General features: G+C 36.7%; 1 protein-coding gene across 10 annotated transcripts in view; it reads left to right on the plus strand.

Moving 5' to 3' along the window:
• The window catches only part of LRCH1 (leucine rich repeats and calponin homology domain containing 1), a 119,010-nt gene that overhangs the window by 50,184 nt on the left and 51,933 nt on the right, over nucleotides 1-16,893 (plus strand). For all 10 annotated transcript variants that reach the window (XM_085215847.1, XM_085215837.1, XM_085215838.1 and 7 more), the window contains exons 2-6: nucleotides 4,369-4,513; nucleotides 7,422-7,548; nucleotides 11,932-12,037; nucleotides 12,543-12,679; nucleotides 14,960-15,087. In XM_085215847.1, coding sequence (XP_085071973.1) covers nucleotides 4,369-4,513; nucleotides 7,422-7,548; nucleotides 11,932-12,037; nucleotides 12,543-12,679; nucleotides 14,960-15,087 — 643 coding nt within the window. The remainder of the gene's footprint in view (nucleotides 1-4,368; nucleotides 4,514-7,421; nucleotides 7,549-11,931; nucleotides 12,038-12,542; nucleotides 12,680-14,959; nucleotides 15,088-16,893) is intronic.

Genomic DNA, 16,893 nt, shown 5'->3' on the forward strand with positions numbered 1-16,893 from the left:
TCTTTAAAAATCTTGGCAAAGATTTGTGACGTAGAAATGCATGGGCATATTTATTTAATGGATGACTGGCCTTAAAGCTCTGTATGGTCTACAAGCGACTCAACAAATCGGTTGCAAAGGTTGTGGTCAGCAGTGGGATTTCACAGGGGCTCCAAGAACTGCAAGGTTATGTCCTAAGGGTGGGCTCAACCATCTCTGCTCTGCTGACAGCCTGGAGCCCTCTGCCCAGTCCCCAAACATGGCTTGGAGCCAGCTGTGAGTTGCTCCTTCCTGGCCTCAAATTTTGCTATTCATTGTTCACTCCCAGCTGAGGAAGTGCTTGTTTCATGTAGTTCCTGTCCAGCTTCCAACATAGTAACATTTCTTTGTATAAAAGCAGTGTCGTTGCTCCAAAATTGGAGTGATTTTTTTTTTTTTTAAGATCATGAATCCGTTTGATATTTTTCTTAGCTGACTTGCTTATTTTTTTGTGTTCCATTCCTTTATTTTGGAGTTTTAACAAACTTGTTTTTGGCAGGAAGAGATGAAATACAGCCAAACGGTGTTTGAAATAAAATGCTGAATGGTGTATTCTATGTAAAACACATAAAGCTTGCTCTGGTGTGCCCTCCCCACTGCTGGGCTATTTGTCTGTGTTTGTGTTGCCTGTTTCATAATGGAATAACAGGAACTAGTCACCTCGAGTTAAACCCATGTGTAGTTTTAGTGACCATTAATGTTCCACAATGGATTCACTACTTTGTGGATTAGAAACTGGAATCAGCTTAGTCAAAACTCCTTTAAAGTCTACCAAATCCTATCTGTCTGTTCCTTTCTATTTCTGTAGCAAAAGCAAGTCTCTACAATAATGGCATTATTTTTAGTTGCCCTGAGGTTTTTTTTTTTTTTTAATTAATGAAGCAAGGGTGTTGTGCAGCTTTGTGGAAAAAAAAGTTGAAAATAAAATAAAATAAAATAAAAAAAAATAGAGGCTCGCCAGCTACTTCTGTATTTTAAAAATGTTTTCAAAAGTTGTTGTATAATAGTTTCTGCATTCTTCTCTTTCCTGGAGTAATGAACCCAATAAAACATTTTCAAAAACTTTCTCAAAATATTTTGAATTGTGACAGAAACAAAATGCAAACACTGTTTTTTCTCATACAGTTCCAAGGACTGTGCAGTTTTGTTCAGACTCAGCAATGACGAATCTTTTGTATTATAATTTAAACCTTAAATATCAGAATATACCTGAAATACATTGAAGCTAACTGTCAGGTGCAATACTTACAGAATCATAGTATGGCCTGGGTTGAAAAGGACCACAACGATCATCTAGTTTCAACCCCCCCCTGCTACGTGCAGGGTCACCAACCACCAGACCAGGCTGCCCAGAGCCACATCCAGCCTGGCCTTGAATGCCTCCAGGGATGGGGCATCACAGCCTCCTTGGGCAACCTGTTCCAGTGCTTCACCACCCTCTGTGTGAAAAACTTCCTCCTAATATCTAACCTAAACCTACCCAGTCTTAGTTTAAAACCATTCTTAGACATTCTTAGACACAAGGAAAAGCTTTTTCTCCTGGAGAGTGGTCAGGCACTGGAATGACTGCCCAGGGAGGTGGTGGAGTCACCGTCCTTGGAAGTGTTGAAGAGGCGTCTGGATGAGGAGCTACGAGATTTGGTTTAGTGCTTGTGGTAGCAGTGATGATGGGAGGACGGTTGGACTAGATGATCTTGTAGGTCCTTTCAAACCTTGTGATTCTATGATTCCCCCTTGTCCTATTACTTTTCAAAAGAATCAAAAGTACCTTGGTGTAAGTAACATCAAACTAATTATGTAACTTTCAGAAGTTTGTGTAAATATTTATATATGTTAATGACGAGATACCTTATCGAGTTCACTTGCGGAATGTTTCCCTTACTTTTCAGCGTTGGAAAGATGTGCTTTTCTTCTTGGAATTTTCAAAGGCACACCTAGAAGCTGCCAGGCTCTCTTCTACCTGCATCGTGTACAGAGGCTCCATTTTTGGTTGAATAAAGCTAACCGAGTATTAAATAAGAGTATTAAATAAAACATACAGCTTTTCACAGAGTCAGAGTTGTAGGGGTTGGAAAGGACCTCTGGAAATCAGAGAGTCCAGCCCCACATTTCCTACAGTGTATTCCACAGGAAATCACGCAGGCAGGTTTTGCATCTCTCCAGAGGAGGCTCTACAACCTCTCCGCCTTACTCAGCAGATACAATTCTTTTTTTATTATTGTTTAGGAAGCAACAAGAGATATAATACTGTTGAAATGAACTAAAACCTGTGATAACTTGACAATAATAAATAATTGACTTCCTTTGTTGTAAGTTAATTGAATTCCTTTGTTGTATACACATTGTGTCCAACACCCCAGTGTCCTGAGGGATAACAGGGATGGTTTTGTTTGCTATCATCTGTGGGTATTTTGTTTTGTCCTTCTTCACATTAACAGTCTTGAAGCCCTTGAGAACGAAAGATAGCAATAAGAACAATTTTTAAAATGTAAAAATTGTAATAAAAATAATAATAAATAATTTTACTGTGTTCTTTAATGTCTGTCAGAGGAACGGGATCAATCTAGATGCTCTTCCATTTCTTGGAAGTCCAAGATTTTTTCCGGTATAAGGGAAAAGTAGTGTCAACAGATAATTTTATCTGATGTGAAAGGAAATGAGAACAGAATTGAAGCTGGGGCCTGGATGGTAGACTGCAGCTTTAGTAACATAGGGAGAAGTAACACTGTTGTGTTCCCAGTCTTATTTGTGTGTATCACTATCGGAGGATCAGAGCAAGGGTGAGAGGCCCTCCTCCCATACCACCCAGGTCCCTGGAGGTACTCTTCAGTCTAGGGCTGAGTTTCTGTTTACTCTTCAGAGCCACCTTGCTCCATCCCTGCTATGGGATGAGGTGATAGCGATGGTGTGGGGATGTCACTACAGAAAGTGTGGCTTAAAAAAGGGGAAGGTTTTCTTTGAGACCAGATTGTAAAGTAGGAAAATCTGTTGCACAGTTCTTAGTCCTAACATGTCAGTCTTCTGTTGCTAGCTATATTTATTATCAGATATTATGGTAGAAGGGTAGGGAACCTGCATTAAGTTTTTTTGGAATGCCACGTTACATGGGAAACAGAAAACAGAGATGATTAAGCACTGAAACAGAGGATCATTGAAGAGCTTTATTCCACTCTAAAGAAAGGGTGGCATTCACAGATTTCTTCTTTCTTGGTTTGATTGCAGAAGTGAAGGACAGTATAAATAGAGGTAGTGCTGCATCTAACCACCATCAAAGTCTCCTAAGACAAAGCAGAGCATTTCAAGCATTGCTGTTGTATAGGAACTTACGGGTGAATAATTTTGACGGAGGTGCTCAATTCAACCATGTTACCATTTGAGTTAGCAGGACTGCTCTCCCTTTATGCACTTGTTGGCCATTGCTGTTATCTTGGTCAAGTTTGGAGTAGTAAGACTTGTTATTGTTGGAAGTGAAGCAAAGTGGAGGCTGACAAGGGGAATGGAGAGTGATGAATTGCAGCTTGTGTTGCAGGAAACTGAAACAACACCAAAAGGGATAAGACTTTCCTAATGGCAATAGTTTTGAGCTGAAACTGTACCCGTGTACAGCAAACTGAGCCCGACATGGCAAAATTAAGGACATTTTCAAGCTTCTGCCAGTTTGTTCACAAAAGCAAAATTATTTCTATAGTCCTGAAAAGATGAGATGCTCTAGAAATGTGTCTGCTAAACTTTGGATCCTTTACCTTCTTGCAGTTAAAGAAAGTAAGCTTCAAAAGAAGCACTGAAGGAGCAGGGAGGAAGCTTGAGCTAGTGGCAAGATACGAGGGGATCAACAAGATTCCTTGTATCCTTTCTATCAGACATCTTTTTTTGTTGTTTGTTTGTTTGCTTTGCTCAGACGTATTCCTGTTCCTTCCACTTAAGAGATGATCATTCTCCAGATCACATTATCAGTCTGATTGTATGAATGACTTTTGTGTTGTTTCTGATGATAGAACACAGTTGTTCTTGCATATTTGTGTATCAGTCTTGAGACGTAGTATTTGGGCTTTGGAGTATTTACTGAGTTGTGGTTTCAAGTATTTTCTCAGGATATTGAATCCTGCAAATAATTACTTTTTATTAGACCAAACAAATTTTAATTGAATGTTTGCTCTTTTATATACAGTCTGTTCCATTTCAAAGTTCTAAAGGTTAGGCCTAGTTTTATTTTGATTAATAAAACATTGGCTTTATTTGTTGTCTGGCTTTAGGATTATATTTATTTTCTTATATTAATAAATAAGCATAGTTTTTCAATATGTGTATCTGATGATTAAAAAAATGTGTTTTCTCTCTTCCTCTTTTCAGATCTATCAAAGAACAGATTAACGGAGATTCCTACGGAGTTGTGCCATTTTGTGTCACTGGAAACACTGAATCTATACCACAACTGTATTAAAATTATACCAGATGCCATAGTGAACTTAAGAATGCTAACTTACTTAAATTTGAGGTAAGTTTGTTTACCACGTTTTCTGTTTAATTGCGAATGTGTCAGGAGTTTTTGTCTGCACTTTGTGTTCTTGGAATACATGACTACATTTTTCTTTTTACTGCAAACCGTAATGCAAAAAAGTCATTGCTTGTAGATGCAGCTCTCTATATGAAGACGTTGTAAAGGCTAAAATGGAAAACTTAGTTATTTAAGGATGGACTAAGTAACATGCATCCTTTTCTTTCCCTTATTCTTTGAACAAATTGAGAATGCTAATTAAAACAGCGTGGTTGGATTCTTTTCATTCCCACTTAAAAATAAATTTTGTGAAGTTAGGTGTGCTTATTGTAGGGACAGAGGATCAATGCTTTCCTCAAGGGAGATGGACAGGAAAAGTGTGAATTTTATCACTAATATCCTCCTCTTGTGACAGATTTATAATTGCTACCTTTTTTAGGAAGAAGTGACAGAGAATTAGACACCTCTGTCTCTCTTCCAGGACAACTGTTCATGAATACTAATCAATATTGAGAATGTCTATTGGTTAAAGTGCAACTGAATGTTTTTTTTGCTTTTGAGACAATATATGTCAGCACTTTTTCATCTGGGACGAGGCACAGAGGTTTATTTGCAGTTGAGTATATGTAGAAACTGTAATAATGAAGATATAATAATATGGGATTTAAGAATGATGTTTGTGTGCCATGTAATTATAATTTTGGCTTTAAAAACTGAAACAAAATAATGTGTCCTGAGTACATAGAATCACAGAATCACTCAGGTTGGTAAAGACCTTAAAGATCATTGAGGCCAACCATGACCTAAACATACTACCCTACACATACTACCCTACTACATGTACACATCAAGAGTAGGACTTGTAAATTTGAAGTAGTGTTACAGTTAGATCTACATAAAGAAGTTAAGACCGGATGAAATCAAATTTGCATATAACATCTTCATAAATTTATGTGTTAGGATGAATTATCTCAGTGTAGTGATGGAACGTGAGTCATTGCAAACCCAGAATACTCAAAAGTTGCTATCAGATATCACATTAAGTTGGGCATTCTAAACAAATGGAAAATTTACAAGTTTTACTAACTAAAGATGTTTCCCTCAGCTTAAAACCTCCTGAAATAATTTTCGCTTCATTTGGATATGACCTTCCTCAATGCAAGTTGAACACAGCAAGCAATCTGTAGAAGAGAGATTGATTTTATAGCCATGTTTCTTTCTGGCAAGAAAAAGGCAGCCAATCTAAAATGAATATTTTTGTGTCCCATACCGGGAAAGCCCAGGTGTTAAACCGAGTTAGAAAGTAATGCCAAGAGATGAGTGGTATCCACAAAAGCACCAAAACTGTATACGAGTTTTATTTAAGGAAATTGTTTTTAAGCAATGTGCTTGGCAGAGGTGTCTCACTGGTGTTCAGGAAAGCCTGTGAGAGATTTGGAGCTGATCTTGTTTTGTTAGGCTTTAATTTGAATAAAGAAATATATGGCCTGATAAGTAATACCTTCTCTTAGAGATTAGGTCCTATATTCTCTTTGTTGGAGAATGCTGTTCCTCATACTCTCCTGTGTGTCCCAAAACACTGCTGATGAAAAACGTAATGGAAAGCACCCTATGAATGTCTTATTTTTGTTGTATGACTTAATCAGCTTCTGGGAGTAATCATCTGAAACATTTTCCCATGAAGTTAAAATAAATCATTTTTAGTATCACAGAATCATAGAAGTGCAGGGGTTGGAAGGGACCTCCAGAAATCATAGAGTCTGACCCTCCTGCTAAAGCAAGTACCCTACAGTAGGTCACACAGGTAGGCATCCATACAGTTCTTGAATATCTCCATTGAAGGAGGCTCTACAATCTCTCTGGACAACTTGTTCCAGTGCTCTGTCACCTTTACCATGAAGAAGTTCTTTTGCACCATAATATAGAACTGTCTTGTAGTGTAAGATTGTTGCAAGCTACCCTTTTTTTGTTTGTTTGTTTTTTCAAACGATGAAGGAAAATATTTTGAAGTATGTGATCTATAGGTTACAGGACTGGGAAATAGGTGTTTTTACTTGTTCTTTTAACACTTAAATGTGTTTAGTGAGATATTAAAAATCTACATTTTTCTTGTTCTTTGGTTTTCACATTATCAAGATGAAAAATAAAGTTGTTCCCAATAGAGTGAAATGTTTGTTAGGTAGTCAGAATACAGTGATATTAATAGCAATTTTTATGAATTGATGCTAAATTGAATTGTTGCCTGGCTGCCTTCTATCAAATTAGGAGAGGGATAATGTTATGGCTTATATTCATTAACCACTGAACAGGAAGCAGATCAGAAGCAAAAAGGATGCATTTAAAAAGAGTATATATTTTTTCTTCTGGACTTTGATTCCTTACAGAAATGTTCACCACTCAGTTTGGGTTGTCTGTGAGGTTGGAGGAATGGCAACAAGTACAAAGTGATCTTCAACTATAGATGTACTAAAAAAGGAATTAGGAAAATAAGCAGTTAATCTGGAATTCTTTTTTGTTCATTTTCAGGTTAACCAGAAGCCATATAGAGTAGACTGTAGTGAAAACACAGGAATATTGAAATACCTGCTTACTACTGCCTCAGTGGAGTTTTTGGTGTTCGTTGGGAGGGGAAATGGCTATTGTAGATGAAAATCACTTTTAAATTGTTGTTGAAGTGATATATTTTTTTTTCCAGAGTAGTAATTCTCCACAATACTGTTTAGTCAGTAATTGCAGGTATTTTTGATTTACAAATGTTTTCCTAAAGATTGCAATTCCAAAGCTTGTATGTTATCTGCAGGAAATCTGACCCATCAGTAGGAGTTATACAACTAGAACTTCATGCATGTGTGCAGTAGAATGTCATTGGTGTTCTTAACGGTAGTTTTCTTTCTTTGTTTTGTTGCAGTCGAAATCAACTTTCTTCTTTGCCAGCTTGCCTGTGCGGTCTTCCTCTAAAAGTCTTAATTGCAAGTAACAATAAGCTAGGTTCCCTTCCAGAAGAGATAGGTCAGCTAAAGCAGTTAATGGAACTGGTATGTTACTAATTTTGCTATTTTGTTTTTATTTGTTAACCAGAATCAATGAAATACTCTTTGCAAAGATGTTGGAACAAATGCCTTGTACTACAATGCCAGTTTTTGACTTCTGAATTGTATTGAGTAGTAATTCTCTTTTTTTGCTCTTCAGAACCATTCTAAGCAACATTGCTGCCTTTGTTCATTCAAAACTCAGCTTCTATGTTTAATTTCTTCACCTGTTGTACTGAGTACATGCTCTGGCATCTTGTTTTGCTGTGTTTCTGGTTCTGGCATCAGGTTCTGCAAAGCTGTGCTGTCATCCAATACCACCTCTCTTCTCTTCTCCCAGTGCTGTCTGCTTACCACACTGCATTCTGCTAATGAAACTGATCTTAGCAGTTTGTTTGCATTTTGTTTCACTATTTTTGTCATGCAACTTTGCTCAAACATCTGTCTAAACAGATTTACAAACTATATCCCTCTTGGTTTTTCGAAGCTGACTGGATGACTACTATTTCTGCATTCAGTAGTATTGCATCCATAATACATTGTCTAACAAATGAGAATCAGAAAGTGCAGAAATTATTTGGTACTTAACTTAAACTTTATTTAGTTATATATGGTTTCTAAAATTATGTATATGAAATTATGTAGATGAGTGCTTCCCTTTCCTCCTCCTTTATCTACATCTTTTTATGTTGTATGCTTCCTGAACTCTCTCTGGCACATGTGTAATGCCTTGTGATTGTTTCTGTTCACCTTGACCTCTCAGTTGGCAAACAAACAATTTTCTGAAGCTGCCAGTTTATGCAGAGCAAAACAATGAAATGTGAACTTTCTCCCAGCTGCTGACATCACCATTGGCTGCATTTATCTTGTGCATCTTGTTGCTATCAGAAATTACCTGCTTATCATATTGGCATTTTTATAATAATAATTTCTCCACTGAATTCTGCTGAGCTAACCTTGCTTTAGGAGCCAGTGCTGGTACTGAGCCCTCATATATGAAGCAACAACTATCAGGCTTTCTCCTTTCTTCCATTTTTCCTGTACAACACTTTGTGGTATCAGGCTTATACTATTTATTGTAATGAATCTGGTTTGGGGAGGGAAGCAGTTACCTTTTATACCTGAGTTAAACACTACCAGTTTTGTTCTATTACTGATCACTGATTTTTAGTAAGTATTAATAATTTATTTAGCAGTTTGAAGTACTTTTCTTAAGGGATTTAATCAGGTTACTGAAATTGTTTTGACTGAATTACCTTCAAAAACATGTCAGATTGTAGCATTGTTTCTATTGTGCTTAAAATAGGTTCAGTAAGAGATTATAAGTCCGGTCTTATTTATGGCTGAGCAGTACTAAACACATCCTAACTTAGGGGATAGAATGACTGGACAGAACTGTTAAACTGAAGGAGTGAGTAACAATTCTTGTTAGATTAGATGTGCTTCTGTTCAGATGCCCTCATTACTTAGGTTCTACCATGAGTACTTTGAATATTTCCAATGAAATAGGTTGCATTATTATGACTAAACTGTGATGAAGCACTGAATTGAGAGCCGTATCTGGATAGTTATTCATCATGCAGCTTAGATAATAAGGTGATTGTTATTCTAGAACTAATAGAGGGGAAAAAAAAAGATTAGATCATGCTGCAGTTGTTGTTGCATGAAACGTTCAGCTGTGTGAGAGCAATGCCAGCCTGAATAGCATGCAGGTGACACTACCAGGCATCTCTTTGGCAGGGCATGCTCTTGTTTTGGGACACACAATACTGATGCTGGCCTGGCCCAAGGGATCAGTCCTGAGAAGGAGGCAGACACCAACTGCCTGCATTCGGTTCTTGGTTTACCAGCGCTTTGGCAAGCATCAGATTTTCAGTGTTTTACAGTTTTTCCTAGGCTGCTTGCAGTAAGTCTGAATATACATAGCAAATGGATTTTCTTTTTAATCTAACTTTTGAAACAGGTTTTACTTCTGTGGTCACTCTAGAAAGGTAGCAGCAGTTATGCTGCAGGTTAGGTCAGGTCTTCCCAATTAATAGTTTTCTTCCTTCTCTTCTTTTTTTATTACATTTTTATATTTAGAAACATTTTGTAGCTGAGACATTGAATGACTGGTACATTAATTAATTTTTACATTTTCTTTTAAATTGTAGGGTAGGGTTCTTCTGTGTAGTCCGATAGCTGTCTTAAAGGCAGTGAGCTGCATGCCACAGAAGTTGCTGTTACATTTTAGGGAGCCTTACTTTTCTCTAATTGTGAGAAATTATCCATGTTGTCATGCCAGGAAATAACCAATTAGGACATAATGATGTTAATGCAAGAAGTCTGACCTTCAGCAAAGACTAGCCCTGTAACCTGAGTAGTAGTTTGATTTCAACTGTCTCTGGATGCCCATCAAATGAAATTCCAAACTGCTGATTGCCACATTTCTCCAAAAATGTAATTGGCTTGAAAAACACAGGCATTTGACTTTGGCAATAATGAAAGCAATACTATCAAAGTAATTCCAAAGTTTAAGGTAAACACAGTCACATATATACACATGAAGTATGGTAAGTATAAATGGAAAGAATATAATAGGTCTCTCTATTTATGCATAGTAGTAAAAAAAAAATAATATCTGAAGTTGGATTAGTAGGATACAACTGACTGTAGAGCTCTGGTGAATACTGACATGCTGTCATAAGAGATTAGTCTTTTTGTGGATGTTTTGAAGCTATGCACTGTCAGACATCCCTTTTGCACTTCCTTTAAAACTCTTTTTCCCTTACTTGTTCTGATGTGCATGTAAGTGTACTTGATGTAGAGTTTCTCTACCACAAGGTGACTTTCAATTTCAATTTTTTGCTCTAAAGATGAGTATCTAATTATAAACTCATTTAAAGTTTGTAAATTGAAAATAGGACAGTAAAGCTTTAAAAATAAATGATCTGGGAACATTGCAATTAACAGCACCATAGTTTGGGTAAAAGAAGCACTCGTTAACTGGTGTTTTTAATTTCCTTGTCTTAAAGCTAAAATTCCCTGACTCTGTTTTGACAAGAGAAGGAAATTTTGGCAACAGTGAGATAATGAGAAGAAACACATCTGATAAAAAGAATGTCATTGCCAGATCAGATCTTGCTATTACTGTTGTTTTCCATTAACTAATTTTTAGAATTGAAGGTACAGAGTTAATGTAATGCTTTTCACTAGTATTAAAGCAGCTATCTTCAAGGAGATGACTTGGAAGTCTGACTGACTTAGAGGCATTCTGGAGTTGAAGAGCTCCCATGTGCTGTACAAATCCATCGTCTGAAACAATCAAGAATGGGCATGAACCCTCTGAAATGGGTATATAAGGATTTTACCCTTAATCTGTTGGCGAAAATTTGGCATTACCCCACTTGGCTCTCATGTGGTGGAGAGCTTTTTCTATTTTCTATTCAGAAAGTGACGTGACTGAAACTGACAGATTGCCTGGCATTTAGCCACAGGTTTCAATGCCCTTCTGATTTCATACTGAGTTTAGACAGTTTGGCAGTAAAAGTGATAGCTAATACGTGATAACTATCTTGTTTTAGACTGACTTAATCCAACAAGTTGATTTTTATTTTTTTAGAACGAATTCATGGCAGTTTTTTGTGATAACTCAATAGCGATAATATCATAAAAATATCATACTTCACAGTAATGCTGGTGTATAGGAAATGCTTCCTTAAAATAATGCTCACTTGTTCATTCAACACTTTAAGCTTAGCTCAACTTTACAGTGGTTATTCCTTTGGAAATGCTAAAATGAACGTTGGTTCCAAGACTCTTAAACCAGCTGAATATAGCCCTGAAAATCAGACCTGCTTAGAACCTGTCTAGGCTTGTAAGAATGAGCTGTTACAGTAATATGCTAAATACCTTGTAATTACAAGCAAGGCCTGCACTATTTTAGTGTAGCCTGCTATTTGATTGAATACATGCCTTCTCTGAACATTATTATAGAAGGATATTGCTGTTTTCTATTTTTTTTAATTTTGCTTTAATATTTTCTCTATAAGAATCTTTTTAAAACTCACATTCACACAGTAACAGTTATATACATCATCCAAACAGATTTTAGTTTATATAATCATGTTGCTGAAATACTTATATGAGCAAAGAGGTAGAACGTGTTAAACAAATTGTTCTGAATGTTTGTACAGAATTAACTTTCAAAATTAACTTCTAAATAAATATTTGCTCTGGGTTGTGAATAACGTGTAAATATTTTCTCACATGTCTCACTCTGCCCACTGAAGGCAGGCTGCTGATAGTTGTGTTTTCAGTTTAATAAAATGTTACTCTGTTAATAACATATTAGCTACAATTTCTCACTTTAGAGACAAAAGTTCATTATTTCTGTTTCTTTTGCTGTAGGATGTCAGCTGCAATGAAATCACAACTTTGCCACAACAGATAGGCCTGCTGAAATCTTTAAAAGAACTGAATGTCAGAAGAAATTACCTCGAAGTTTTACCCCAAGGTATGAGTTATGAAAAGATCTATAGTAGAGGCATCAGGATTTTTGGTATTTTGAAAGTCTTTAATCATGTGAGTAAGTAATAATAGAAAATAACTACCTTGTGTTGAAATGTTTTCTATTTGAGTTCACTGTGTGTCTGGAGACAATAATGTTGAAGACTTCAATTAATTATCTTTATGATTCTAGGTATCTTAAGCTGCACAGATGCTTTCCTGTGAATGCAGATAACTGTCAGCTGCTTCAAAGTGTTTTAAAATCTGTTGTCACTTGTGTTTCATTAACATTCTTTCCCTCTATTCTATACAGGAAAGCAAAAAATTCCTGTCAGAATTTGTATTTTTTAGAAGGGGAGGAGGAAAGAGGATATTATGTCCTGTATTTTATTATATGAGGGATAATACTCCTTTTCTGATGACACAAAGAAAAAAAGTTGAGTTAGAAATATTATTTTATGACAAAAAGTCAGTACAGATATAATACCTTTTGTCTTTTCTATTGTTTTTAGAGCTAGTACAGCTTCCCTTGGTGAAGTTCGACTTTTCCTGCAATAAAGTGCTTGTGATTCCCATTTGTTTTAGAAAGATGGCACAGTTACAAGTACTGCTGCTTGAGAACAATCCTTTGCAATCTCCACCAGCACAAGTAAGTAACATCTGTCATTTAAATTGTGCCTTAAGATTAGGTGGATGATAACTTAGTCTATAAAATGTCATCTTCTGCAATTGCAGGTGTCTGAATTCGAGTAATGACAGACATTAGTTGTGGATATATAAACAAGACAAAGTGTCCTATATTCTGTGCATCTGTACGCTACTTGAACCAATGCTGTTTTGGAAGATTACCACTGTTAGCTACCTATTTATTTTGTTGCTCCTATCTCCGTCTGAAACTTAATGTGTGTATCATTTTGAAAAAGAAGGTTGTTGGGAAGCTTTCTTGATATATCATGGAATCGTAGAGTATCACAGGTTGGAAGGGATCCACAAGGTCTAATTACTGTCTCCATGCGGGACCACCAAAAATTCAAACCTGAGAGCATTTACAGTCAGTACTTGAACTCTGGCAGATTGGATCATGCCCTCTGCCTTGGGAAGCCAATGCCCAACCCGCCCTCTGGTGAAGAACATTTTCCTGATATCCAGCGTGAGCATCCTCTGATACCACTGTCAACAGAGAGAAGATATTAGCTCCTGCCCTTCCCTTTCCCTCATGAGGAAGCTGTAGGCTTCCATGAGGCCTCTATTCAGTCCCTCTTCTCTAAGCTGAACAAACCATAGGACTTCAGCAGCTTCTCATAGGTCTTCCCCTCTAAACCCTTCACCATCTTCATAGCCCTCCTTTGAGCACTTTCTAACAGTGTTATGTTCTTCTTTTGTTGTGCCCTAAATTGTACACAGGACTTGAAGTGAGGCTGCATGAACAGGGAACAGAGTGGTACGGTCCCTTCCATCCCCTGCCCAGCAGTCCATGACATGGTTGGCTCTTTTGGTTGCCAGTGCACACTGCTGACTCTGGTTTCCAACAACCAGAACCTCAAGATCCCTTTTTGTGGGACTGCCCTCCAACTTCTTGTTTCCCATTCTGTATACATATCCAGGCTGCCCTGTCCCAGATATAGAATTGCTCTTGTTAAATTTCATGTAGTTGGTGATTGCCCAGCCCAGTTTATGAAGATCTCTCTGGGTGGCCTCTTTGTCCTTGAAGGAGAACAAATTTCATTGGGCCCTGAAGACCAGCTGAAGCAGCAAATCCTGCACACGTTCAGAGCTGCCTGGGATTTTGTTTCCCTGGTCATGGTCTTCCAACTCAGGGTTCTGGGTTAATAAAAGCCCATTTCTAGAAAGTTTTTTGCTATTATTTACCACATATGATGTATGCATGTTCTCGCAGCCTAGAACATAATTTACATGATTTTCTTTTACTCTATGTATGACAATAAATTTACAGTAGAAGGAAATTAAGATCCTGTTATGAACGTAGATCATGCTGAGAAATGATCATAAATGGAACTTCTGTTTGCTGCTTAAGGACAACTTTGTTGACTTACTGGACCCTAGATTCAAAGTAATCTAGTATACTTGTTTTAGATTAGCAGCTGCTGAAGTATTTGAGAGTTTTTATTACATTAGAGAAGCTCCTTTCTTTAACTAACCATGGTGATGCAATTACTAAGCTCAAAACATAGAATCATAGAGTTGCTCAGGTAGAAAAAGACTTTAAGGATCATCGAGTCCAACCACAACCTAATCATACTACCCTAACTCAAACAGCCCTCCGCTAAATTGTGTCCCTGAGCACCACATCCAAACACATCTAGGGATGGTGAGTCAACCTCCTCCTTGGTGAGCCTGTTCCAGTGCTTAATAGACCTTTCTGTAAAGAATTATTTCCTGATATCCAACCTAAACTTCCCTTATGCAACTTGAGGCCATTTCCCCTCATCCTGTCATCTAGCAAGCATGTGAGTTAAAGAGTGCAGTCAAAGAAGAGAATGTAAAGGCAAGTGAAATGCATCATAAAGATGCTTGAACACCATAAAACCAGTATGACAGTGTGTAAAGGACATGTTGGTTAATTAATTGTTACTGTTGACTAATTTTATAAAATAATGACTGAGTTTACAGTTGGTAATAGGCCTAAATATGTTTTATTAATCATAATCCTTTATGAGAGAATTTGGATTTTGTAAAATATAATACATCCTTTTGCTGTTTTCTCTCTTAGAGTATCCATACTGATGCACTCAATTGATTCGCTTATTAAAGTTGTTCTTAATCGTTTCTTTAAAAATAAAATCATGTTTTCCTTTATAGTATTTCTATTGTGACCTCATGAGTTGGTTTTCAAGTAGTTTTACACTAAGCGAAATTTGGAATACATTTCCTTTTTTCTACATATAAACCCATCTTTTTTTCCTAACAGATTTGTACAAAGGGGAAGGTGCATATATTCAAATATCTGACAGTACAGGCCTGTCAGATTAAAACAGCAGACTCACTGTATCTTAATGCCATAGAACAGCCACATTTGCCACAACCTGTGGAAGAAAGGTACGAATAAAGATCAAACTTATTTTTCGCATGTAATATTTATTATCTTGGAACAAAGTGAAAAGTGGTTTTATCCTTAGCTTCTACAGTTTTTGTTGTTTAGGTTCCATTTAGACAGCTCTTTTCCAAGCAGAACTTTCTTTTGCTTTATTTTATTCTTATGAAATCCTTAAAAGGATTTAGAATAAAATTAAGTATTTTTAACAACTGATTCTGATTAAAGTCAGCAGCATGTTAGGAAAGAGCTTGGAAGTAAGCCTTTGCTTAAATTTAACCTTCTACTAGTATACTACTGGAATATATTGAAAGTAATTAAGAAGGTAGTATAACTTGGTGTTGAATCTTCATTGTAAATCTACAAAAAACATACTAAAAAGAAATTCACTTCTCGCTTCATTTTGTGATTTATGTGTTATTAGAGTTGCCTAATTTTGTTAAGCTTTTTTTCTTCATAGAATCACAGAATGTCTTGAGTTAGAAGGGATCTTAAGAACCATCCAATTCCAACCCCCTCCACAATGGTTATGGTTACCACCCACTAGATGGGATTGCCCAGAGCTCCATCCAACCTGGCCTTGAATGCCTCCAGGGATGGGGCACCCACAGTTTCTCTGGGCAGCTGTGCCAGTGCCTCACTCACCTCTGGGTAAATAAATTCCTCCTAACATCTAATCTAATTCATCCAACAAAGAGAATTGAGTAGGTACTGATATTCTTTTGAAGTGAAATTAAATTTTATTATTAGTTTATTTGGCAAAATGAAAGACAATGTCTTCAATTTGTTAGATCAACAGAGGGAGATCCTTTTTGTGGGAATCTTCATGGCTAATTGGAAACCAAATCGTAGCCAGCTCTTTCTTTGCCAGTGTGAGAAGTTTATATTAAACAATCATGGAAAAATTATGGGGATGCCCAGTAAAAACAAAATGTTGATGAAAATACAAACAGAGATGTTGCTGCTAACACTCTGAGGAAAAAAAAAAAAGCTGTTTAAGAGTCTCCCTGTCAATCATCTGGTAAAGGACTAGTACTGAAAGGATACCAGCTGATAACTAGCAGTCCACTGTTCTATCACAGAGAATGTACTAAAGCTAAAATAGATGCTTGAGGGTGTATTCTTACCGTTTAACCTTTATCTTATGATATATTTTATTCAGTTAATTATTTGAACATGTGTATGCTTTGTTTAGTTGGAAAATATGATGCTTTGCTTTAGAGAATTATTTCACACTTCAAAAGGAAAAACACAACCTGGTTAAGATTTCCACAGTACTGACAAAAATCACAGAATACTTAGATTCAAATAGTCTAACTCATCACCCTTCCCCCCTATATCTGCCCACCCACCCTGCCCCAAGCAAGAACAGCTGGAGGCTCGCATCCAGATGGCTATTGAATGTCTCCAATCTTTTGAGTTTATTGATTACAGATAATTGGAGATTAAGCTGAATCAGATACCTTCTTCATGTGAAGATTGTTAAAGTACTTTTCAAAATCACTGCGTTAATCTGAATTTAGGTTTACAACATTCAGAATTGCAAATGAGAAGGAAGTAAAGGAAAAAAAAATAGTTAACTGATGAGTGTATTTATCTACTGGTGTACTTTAAAATGAGCAGAGGTCATATTAAGCAATAATACAAATCCTGAAGAGATGACAGTTGCAATTACTATAGTCATTTTCTGGAAATATTAAATTTCAATTTCAATTTTCTATTTTAAAGCCTCAAAAGGAGGTTTCTATGTTAATAATTACTCCAAGCTCCAGGGAGTTAACAGTTCGTTTTTAATGCATCGATGGTTACTT

The sequence above is a fragment of the Meleagris gallopavo genome, chromosome 1 (genome assembly GCF_905368555.1).
Source record: "Meleagris gallopavo chromosome 1, MGAL_WU_HG_1.1, whole genome shotgun sequence".
NCBI lineage: Eukaryota > Metazoa > Chordata > Aves > Galliformes > Phasianidae > Meleagris > Meleagris gallopavo.